The sequence below is a fragment of the Cyprinus carpio genome, chromosome A19 (genome assembly GCF_018340385.1).
Source record: "Cyprinus carpio isolate SPL01 chromosome A19, ASM1834038v1, whole genome shotgun sequence".
In the NCBI taxonomy this organism is placed as follows: domain Eukaryota; kingdom Metazoa; phylum Chordata; class Actinopteri; order Cypriniformes; family Cyprinidae; genus Cyprinus; species Cyprinus carpio.
The window spans coordinates 2473511-2483951 of record NC_056590.1 but is presented as its reverse complement, the minus strand read 5'-3'; the positions used below and the strand labels follow the sequence as shown (position 1 = coordinate 2483951).

The 10441-nt window shown below is 36.3% G+C and overlaps 1 protein-coding gene across 1 annotated transcript; it reads right to left on the bottom strand.

Moving 5' to 3' along the window:
* Positions 1–4368: 4368 nt before the first annotated feature.
* LOC109085791 (histone H3-like centromeric protein A) lies at positions 4369–10152 on the bottom strand. The gene is given in 7 exon segments (XM_042776053.1): positions 4369–4512; positions 4546–4632; positions 8345–8419; positions 8559–8674; positions 9505–9582; positions 9585–9747; positions 10003–10152. Coding segments are annotated over 6 exon segments (435 nt in total). The 5' UTR covers positions 9622–9747; positions 10003–10152; the 3' UTR covers positions 4369–4470.
* Between the last annotated feature and the right edge of the window lie 289 nt (positions 10153–10441).

Genomic DNA, 10441 nt, shown 5'->3' with positions numbered 1-10441 from the left:
AGTACTGTTCAAAAGTCTTAGGCCATTAGTACTTTCACCAACAAAGAAATGGTTTTAAGTCATTTATTTCTCTCTTTTGCTGTAGTGTGTCAGTAGGAAACATCAGTTTACATTTTTGTCATTAATTTTATCAATCCAGTTAGAATTTTCTTTGCACAAGGAGTCGGACAAAAGCCAGTGCTCCACACAGAGCAACAAGCATGAACAGAAGTAGCCTGTTGTCAAGCTTTTTTTTCCCCCATGGTGTGTGTGTGTGTGCACATGGACTGGATAAATGCAGAGCACAAATACTTGGCCATACTTGGCCTACATGTTGTGGTTTCTGAATGAGAACATGTTTAAACCTGTGAAAAAAATGAGGGCATTTTTGTGTAGAGCTTTGCAGAAAACATTGGTGTGAGATGTATTTATAGATTTGAGAAATGTGAAGATATAGTTTGGGAAATTGGGCAAAATGAATAATTTATAGTGTGTTAGCAATCAATAAAACTTTATGTATAGAAGTTAGACATAAGTTCTTACATTTTACTACCTCAGTAGCTTTTTTAATCAGCTGACCAGAATGGAACTGTTCCAAAAGCAGGCTATAAAAATGCAAGCTACATGAAATGTGTTTTTGAGTTCCATTGCTCATTTAATTTATTTATTAGTGTGTTTCTCAATAAATTAGAATGTCGTGGAAAAGTTCATTTATTTCAGTAATTCAACTCAAATTGTGAAACTTGTGTATTAAATAAATTCAATGCACACAGACTGAAGTAGTTTAAGTCTTTGGTTCTTTTAATTGTGATGATTTTGCTCACATTTAACAAAAACCCAACAAATTAGAATACTTCAAAGACCAATTAAAAAAAAAAAAAAAAAAAAAAAAAAATAACATTTTTAGTGAATTGTTGGCCTTCTGGAAAGTATGTTCATTTACTGTACATGTACTCAATACTTGGTAGGGGCTCCTTTTGCTGCCTCAGTTTGGCGTAGCATGGAGGTGATCAGTTTGTGGCACTGCTGAGGTGGTATGGAAGCCCAGGTTTCTTTGACAGTGGCCTTCAGCGCATCTGCATTTTTTGGTCTCGTTTCTCATTTTCCTCTTGACAATACCCCATAGATTTCAGGTCTTGTGAGTTTGCTGGCCAGTCAAGCACACCAGCACCATGGTCATTTTAACCAACTTTTGGCAGTGTGGGCAGGTGCCAAATCCTGCTGGAAAATTAAATCAGCATCTTCAAAAAGCTGGTCAGAAGAAAAGAAGCATGAAGTGATCCAAAATTTCTTGGTAAACGGGTGCAGTGACTTTGCTTTTCAAAAAACACAATGGACCAACATCAGCAGATGACATTGCACCCCAAATCATCACAGACTGTGGAAACTTAACACTGGACTTCAAGCAGCTTGGGCTATGAGCTTCTCCACCCTTCCTCCAGACTCTAGGACCTTGGTTTCCAAATGAAATACAAAACTTGCTCTCATCTGAAAAGAGGAATTTGGACCACTGGGCAACAGTCCAGATCTTCTTCTCCTCCTTAGCCAAGGTAAGATGCCTCTGACATTGTCTGTGGTTCAGGAGTGGCTTAACAAGAGGAATACGACAACTGTAGCCAAATTCCTTGACACGTCTGTGTGTGGTGGCTCTTGATGCCTTGACCCCAGCCTCGGTCCATTCCCTGTGAAGTTCACTCAAATTCTTGAATCGATTTTGCTTGACAATCCTCATAAGGCTGCGGTTCTCTCGGTTGGTTGTGCATCTTTTTCCTTCCACTCAACTTTCTGTTAACATGCTTGTATACAGCACTCTCTGAACAGACAGCTTCTTTGGCAATGAATGTTTGTGGCTTACCCTCCTTGTGAAGGGAGTCAATGATTGTCTTAAGGACAACTGTCAGATCAGCAGTCTTCCCTTGTTTGTGTAGCCTAGTGAATCAAACCGAGAGACCATTCTGAAGGCTCAGGAAACCTTTGCAGGTGTTTTGAGTTGATTAGCTGATTGGCATGTCACCATATTCTATTTTGTTGAGATAGTGAATAGGTGGGTTTTTGTTAAATGTGAGCCAAAATCACAATTAAAAGAACCAAAGACTTAAACTACTTCAGTCTGTGTGCACTGAATTTATTTAATACACAAGTTTCACAATTTGAGTTGAATTACTGAAATAAAATAACTTTTCCATGGCATTCTAATTTATTGAGATGCACCTGTATATAAACATGCTAGACTGGGGTGGTGCTTCAGGAGGGCCACATCCCTGTAGAGTTTAGATGGATCAAGTGTTTTTCCAAACACTGGTGTGGGAAGTCGTGGCCTAATGGTTAGAGAGTCGGACTCCCAATCGAGTTCGAGTCTCGGGCCGGCAGGAATTGTGGGTAGGGGGGAGAGTGCATGTACAGTTCCCTCTCCACCTTCAATATCACGACTGAGGTGCCCTTGAGCAAGGCACCGAACCCCCAACTGCTCCCCAGGGTGCCGCAGCATAAAATGGCTGCCCACTGCTCCGGGTGTGGTGTTCACAGTGTGTCCGTGTGTTCACTGCTCTGTTTGTGTGCACTTTGGATGGGTTAAATGCAGAGCACGAATTCTGAGTATGGGTCACCATACTTGGCTGAATGTCACGTCACTTTCACTTTCACTTTCAAGTAGGACTGAAGCTAAACTTGGCAGGACTTTAGCCCTCCAGGAGTTTGACACCCCTGGTCAATATAATTGTCACCTACACTGATATCAGTCTCTTTGCTTTCCTTCCTACACATGTCCTGCTCGTTCTAGACCCTGCCAGCTAGATATTCAACAGCAAAAAAATAATAATAATAATTCACAGTGCTGTATCTAATCAGATAAAATGACTGAAACTCTTATGTAATTAGCTTTTGATAATTTGGCACTTGGAAGTGCAAGGATATGCCACATTAAGCAGGATGTTAGCAATCCATGTCCAAAATAAGAATATAGACTATACATTTACATTTAGTCATTTAGCAGATGCTTTTATCCAAAGCGACTTACAAATGATGACAATGGAAGCAATCAAAAACAACAAAAGAGCAATGATATGTAAATGCTATAACAAGTCTCAGTTAGCTTAAACGCAGTACAGGTAGCAAGGGCTTTTAAATAATATAATAAAAAGAAAACAGAATAGAGCAAGCTAGCGTTAGAAGTCTTTTTTTTATAATTGTATAATAAATGAAAAGAAAATAGATAGAATACAAAAAGATTAGAAAGGTAGTTAGTAGTAGTATTTTTTGTTTTTTTTTAAGAATAAGAAGAGATGTGTTTTAAGCTGATTCTTGAAGATGGCTAAGGACTCAGCTGCTCGGATTGAGTTGGGCAGGTCATTCCACCAGGAGGGAACATTTAATTTAAAAGTCTGTAAAAGTGACTTTGTGACTATACTATATATTATCAATATAATGTAAAGAACCAAGCTGATTAAAAAACTTAAAGGGGTCCTATTATGCTATTTTCTCAGTCAAATTATGCTCAAAGTCTTGATTTTGTTTAGGGGGTGTACTAGAACAGGCTCTCATACTAGGTTGTTCGAAAAACGCATTTTTCACATATTTTACATTATTACAATACCTCTCTCCCCAGTCTGGCATGAGCGGCTCGAATAGTTCCTGTAACAAATGAAGGCCCACCTTCTGGAATACGAGATGTGCTGTGATTGGTTAGCTGGGCCAGTGTGTGTGTTGTGATTGACAGCACTCGGCGCTTGGTCAGGAATGTCCTGCCTCTTACCATAGCTGCCTGCTGCGAGCTTTGATTTAAATATTGCATTAAAATCAAATCAATTTGAGCGCGATTTAAACCACTCTAAGATTGTTTGTCTTGGGAACAATAGCGTGTCTCTGACATAGTGATAATAATCGTTGTCTTCTCTAGTGCAGCTCAACCAGGTCTTGTCCCATTCGTCGATCTTTGTGATATCACAAATCCCAGAAAATATTTTTTGTAGTCCAAACAAGTCATTCATTGTAGTTTTTGAAAAGTGATTTCTGTTAAAAAAAAATATCTCTTTTTGAATTGGACTTTGAGCTTTGTAACTTTGCAGATTTTTTTTTTTTATGCTCAAACAGCAACATAACAGACTAACTAAAGTTGAAAAAGCATAATAGCACCCCTTTAAACATTCTGATGTGGACTGGCCAAAGAGCTGCCAACACAAACTGCAATACTGCAACTATCAGTTTATTATCAACAAACATCACCAGAACAAACATCTTCTTTGCAACTTTACAACACAAAATAAAATGCTTTATATTACAATTCCTAAAAAATGTTTAAAAATAAGTTCATATCAATACACTTCCATGCCATCAAAACATTGGGTTTCTTGGCCATATGCCAACTTTTGAACATTTGTGTTTTTTGGCTGCATATGCAACTATTTTAACCTTGATTTGAGGAAAGTGTCCTTACAGTGTCTGTAAGGAAATTCGTCAAATCGTACAAAAAAAAAAAAAAAAAAAATTCCAACTTCACATGTTTTCGACACCTCTGATTCGCCGGGCAAGTTTTTTAACATTTTGATTTGAGGAAGAGTGTCCTTCAGTGTCACGTGGAAACAATGTCACCCTCTTGGCATGAATGGCACAGAGGTTGGCATCAGAAAACAGACGGACCATGAATGCTTCTGCAGCCTAAAAGCGCATGAAAGAGCAATAATTAAACAACTATAACATACTGTAAATTATTTCAATAAAAATTATATACTGCAATACAAAAATATGGCAATATGAACTGTGGATGAGACAAATAAATTGTAGTTAATCACAATGTAGCTTTAGTTTCTGTTTTTCAGTTAACCAGTCTGTCTAGTATAACTACTTCCACCTGGTAACCAATGTGAAGTCTTGAATGTCTAATCTGCAAAAAGCAATAAATTCATAAAACCATTCTTAGCTTGTTTTGTCTGTAGCAAGAAGGTAGCATGCTTTTTCCCCCAGCTAACACCTTTCTAGTTGTTTAACAAAGAACTATTAGTTACTTTGTTACACTATTAATAATTAGTGTTAATAATTAATACACAACATTAATAATCATTACAATATCAAGTGCAATAGTGAAATGATTGTCATGATATTGCAGCTTCACCCTTTGAGTGTGTTTTTTTTTTTTTTTTTTTTTTTTTTTTTAATAGGGCTATTTACATTATGGATTTGTGTGTGTGTGTGTGTGAAACACAGATGAGAATCATTATGTGTAAACAAACATAAATTCCATGCCAGATGCAGCACAGTGTGAAGATGGCTTTTGTTCATTTGGAAAAAAAAACTGATTGGAAGCAGTCTATAATATTGTGATTGATTAAAATAAATGGTTAAATTGAAGTATTTGACAAAAAAAAAAAAAAAAAATACCCTACACAAACATTTAATAAGGCAATTATAAAAATCGCTGTTAAAAGGGCTAAAATTGAAAAGGTTTATTTCTGAGCCTGGTGGAAGTATTTAATGTTTAATGTATTTAGAGCTAAGATACCACAACAACAAACAAACCTATGAAAAACATCTGTCCAGATGGCAAGCTGACACGATTAGCCCTTATGCCTTTTGTGATTCCGGACAGCATTCCTTCACATGACTAGATTCATGTGAAGGAAATTTTACTGGCTTCCTGTTCACTATAGTATTTATTATAAAATCTTGCTGCTCACTTTTAAAGCTCCTCATAGTTTGGCTCCTCCTCATCTTTCAGACGTTCTTCCATCATAAAATTCAGCACGTTCCTTAAGATCGTGTTTGAAGATCTACTGAGTCTACCAATATTTAAGTTAAGCTCTATGGGTGCTAGGGATCTTAGTTGTTCAGTGCTAAACGTTTGGAATTTTTTACCATTACGTATTCGTCAGCTGGACTCCATCTTCCAGTTTAAAACCAAAACTAAACATACTTGTTTGGATTAGCTGTATATATTTGACTTTTGGTTTCAGTATGATTATACTGATTATGTTTTTTGTAGCAATTATGTTGTAGTTTGTGTTTTGTATTGCTTTGATTTTACTGTCAATGCTGTAAGGTGCCCTGAAAGACGCCTATAAATAAAATAAAATAATTATTATTATGTTACAAATATATATATATATTATGTGTGTGTGTGTGTATACAGTATAATTAGTTTGTGAAAATGAAAATATTAAATACAATTAAAAAGTCTTAAATTAAAAGTTTTATTTACAATATTACTCATTTTAGTTTTAATTAATAATTAATTAATAAAGTTGTTTTTGTGAAGTCTTGATTTCGGTAGATTACAATGGTTGCTATTAACGGTTTTCAGTCTAAATTTTAATTATTTTAATAAAAGTATAGGGAACCCCACAATTTAAAAACAAAAAAAAAAAAAAACAAATGTACTGTCCCCATTTTTAAAATTCATAAATAATAACAAATGAGATTTCAATTATATTTTGACCAATCCAATAGAATATGTCCCCGATTTCCAATGCAGAAATCTGGTCACCTAAACAGCAGATTTGGTGCGACCGACTTTGAGCAAAAACAACTAAAAACAAATTGGACCAGTGACTTGTAAATACCAAAAATAGAGTGATGGTAATATTGTTAAACCGTCACACTAAATTTGGTAATTATTAAGTATTTATATTTTAACATTTCCGTATAACTAACGCTGTCTACATGCGACACAAGCAGCGCAACACGACAAAAGACAATAAATCCCATTAATAATCAGTGATTCTGTCTAAACCAGATGTGACACGATGCAGCACGAAGTCCCCAACGGTACACTAATGCCGCATTCTATTTCTCACCTACATCACTTCTGACACGTTAGGGTGGCACAAGTGAAATTAGCATGAGAAGAGAATAAATAAGAAATTAGTCCTACACACAAACGCGTTTTAAGGACAAACTTCTTAAAGATCTTGAAATAAAACATCTGAAAAATGTGTGCTTGTAGTATAAATAGAATGATGGCTGTTGAATTATTAGAAAAATAATGCACAGCCAAGGAGGTGATGTTGCCATGACACTCGAGTCAATTATTCCAGATTTAATTAAATGATCTTTCTTTGTTCTCAAACAAGGGAACAACTACATTTGTTCCTCAATGACTGAATGCAGGTTGAATGACTTTGCACTTTTTGCTATACAGAACACTGTAATGCTTTCCATGGATTCAGGAGAGGGCGGGGCTGTGTTTGGGGGTTAATACTATATATTAATAGGGGAGGGGTGGAGGGCAAAAACACTTCACAATAGAAAGTAAATCCGGCCCTGACTGTAATGAATATGAACATAAGTGTTTAATAAGCAGGGGAAATATCTCTGTGTTCATGCTAAGAGAGTTGTTTTCAGTGCTATATTTTTCATGCTATTTCTGTCTGAATGTTTTATTTTTGATTTCTTTAAAACCCACCTTCCAAAAAACCCAATCTGTTGTGATTGGTCTACTGATTGGCGTGTTTCAGAAAAACTGGTTTAGGTGAGTGGGTGATAAGTACAGGTAGGGCTGTTAAAACCCTCAGATGAATGCCAGTGCTCTATTATAACAGCATAGTGGTAAAACAAATTGGCTTACAAACCCAATACTCAAAATATAAATATACACTCAACACTGCTCAAGTATGTATTCAGTGTGAGCTCCTGCAAGCTCGCGAATCCTCTCATTACAACCACCAAAGTCTAAACACAATCTAAATAAGTTAATTACGTTAAGTACAAGTTTTGAGAGTATCATCCACAACCATCATAGAAATATTGATACCATAACAACGGATAGGACGAAAAACGTAAAAAAAAAAAAAAAAAAAAAAAAAGTGCTGCAGTCTTGTTAATTAATAAATTAGTCTGCATTTACACTGCATTTTGAAAGCTGTTTGCAATCTGAAGGTTACATATTAATATTACTTATTATTAGCATGAAAATAGTTAAAATAAGTAAATAGTTAAAGGTGTGCTCCAATAGTTTTTTCTGTGGTGCTGCTGTTGGTACAGAACAAATTATGTAAAACTATTACCGACAACTTTGCTATTACAATCTTCATTTTTCAGTTTTTACCTCAGAACACATTACAGTGACTTTTTAGCTTTGTCTTAATGGCCTAAAATATACTTCCTTTTCTGTAAATAAAAGGTTTTAATCTTTAAACCTTCTTTAATTTTTTGATTTTGGAGTGACTGCAAGTTTACTGACATTCACCTTCAAACATAATAAAAAACACAGAAGACACGAATTTTAATAGTTAATTTAAAAGTTAACAGTTGGCCTTTGCGCAGTGATTTAAATATATTAGCTATTTCCATGGACCAGTCAGCATCCAGGGCCAGAACTCTCCATTTTATAATACAATATAAATTGAAAAATAAATTATTTTTAATTGTCACCTACCTCCTGTAATGCCATTAGAGCATATCCCTGCCACATCATGTGTTCTCGACTGAATGTCTGACACACCTCTCGCACCTGTCAGGAGGGAAAAAAAAATTAACATTACTGTTACATCACTTGAAAACAGCTTGTTCGTGTTTTGAATTATTAGGTGTCAAAAGGCTAATCATGGGATCTCAGGTGTTTGTTAAATGATGCACTCAATCAGTAGTACCAGTCGTGAAAACGGGGCCTTGCGCAGCAACAGATCAGTAGACTTCTGATATTTGCGGATCTCCATCAGAGCTCGGGTGCCAGGGCGAAACCGGTGTTTCTTGCGTGGGGACGCTTCTAGTACAGAAAGCACATTAAAAACAGTTCACATAATACAGTTTCACTTTTTACACGTTCAGTTCACCAGAAAGTATTGTAACAAGACCCAGGGGCGTTGCACAAGATCCCGGGCCCTATGCATAGGCAGTCCTGATGGGCCCCCATGCCCCCCCACCAGCTAACTATTTTTAATGGAAAGCACAGGAAAGACATTCTCAACAGAGCGCCGAATCCGTGAGTTAAAAAGATTTACATTCAGTGCGTGTCGCCACCTGCTGGATGTGAAATCATGTTTAAACATTATTTTCTTATCTTTAATCTTTAAATCAGTTTTACTATTACAAAGAAACAATAATTATATTGCTTTTTGACTATTAATATAAATGAAATAAGAAAGACTGATAAGACTGATTAAACAAAAAATCTGCGATGTTTGCAATTTAAGTTTTCCCCCCTTCAAATTTGTTGTAAGATTTATCACGTGTATTTTAATGATAGAAATTCGCTATATAGAACAACCTGAAGCAAAATAAATAAATACATAAATAAATAAAGTCTACAAACCGAAGAACTCGCTTGCTATTGAAGAATCTTCAGTTATATTTTAGCCAAAGTAGACAAATATAAAATTGCAAGCTCTCTTGATTTGTTGAAATTTTCTCACGGCTGGTGTAAAGAACCACGTGATCAGGAAAGCAGTTTACATTATGCTAATGAAGATTATAATTGTGTATTTTTAACCATTACGTCACCCACCTGACCCATAAATCGCATGGAAACATTTTCGTGTAACGTTACTTGCATTACGCACACTGCTAAGAGAAGGAAGCCGACACGAAAGAGCTCACCGGAGGGTCCGCTGGTGCGCCGGGCTCTGGATGTCGAGGGTGGCGGTATCTGCTCTGGGGGAGATCGGCGCCTGGGGTTGATGGCTTTCGCTTATGTGCCGATTTATTGTGCCGCATGGCCACACAATGTCAGATCAACAGCACCAGACTGCAACAGACCAAAAGCAACTGTTAGTCGCCGATGAAAGGATGCTGATCACAGTATTCTCTTATACTCTCGCTGGACAACTGAACAGTTTTCACCTGTGGGATTAGTTCGTATCCGTTAATAATCCACGCCAGTACCTAAATTCAAAGCACTAATCTCACATTAAATATCGGAAAACAAAACGTATTCTTCAGTTCACATACAGAACTATTAATTTTAAACTATATAAAATTGGTAAATATAAAACGACTGCGCGACGTCAGACACTTTATCTCTATTCTAGGCCCAATATTTCGCAAGGTCTACAAATTTCAAGCAATCAAAACACACAAAACCCACGCATTATTTACCAGCACTTAATATCGTAGTTTTGAGGTCTTCTATCACGCACGAATTCAAACAGTGCTACACGCTACCAACACAGTTCCCGGGCCAATGAGGAGCCAATACGCGCATGACGTCAAGAGGAGACATTTGATTGGGCCACCACGGGTGTTTTGCTACAACACAATTTTATTATGGTGTATACTACCAAGAACCAGTGATATTATATATATATATATATATATATATATATATATATATATATATCTATATATATATATATATATATATTATATCATAAGATATATAGTTCCCTTTCAAAGAAATAGAGTCAGAGTTAGAAACAAGGAGCAGTAAACAAAGAGCGATGGAAATGGGTGGGATTTAGCGCGATGAGATTATCCATGTGGTTCTTGTTACTTTTATCAGCGCTGGTCCCGATGCACCAATCATAGTTGTCTCTAA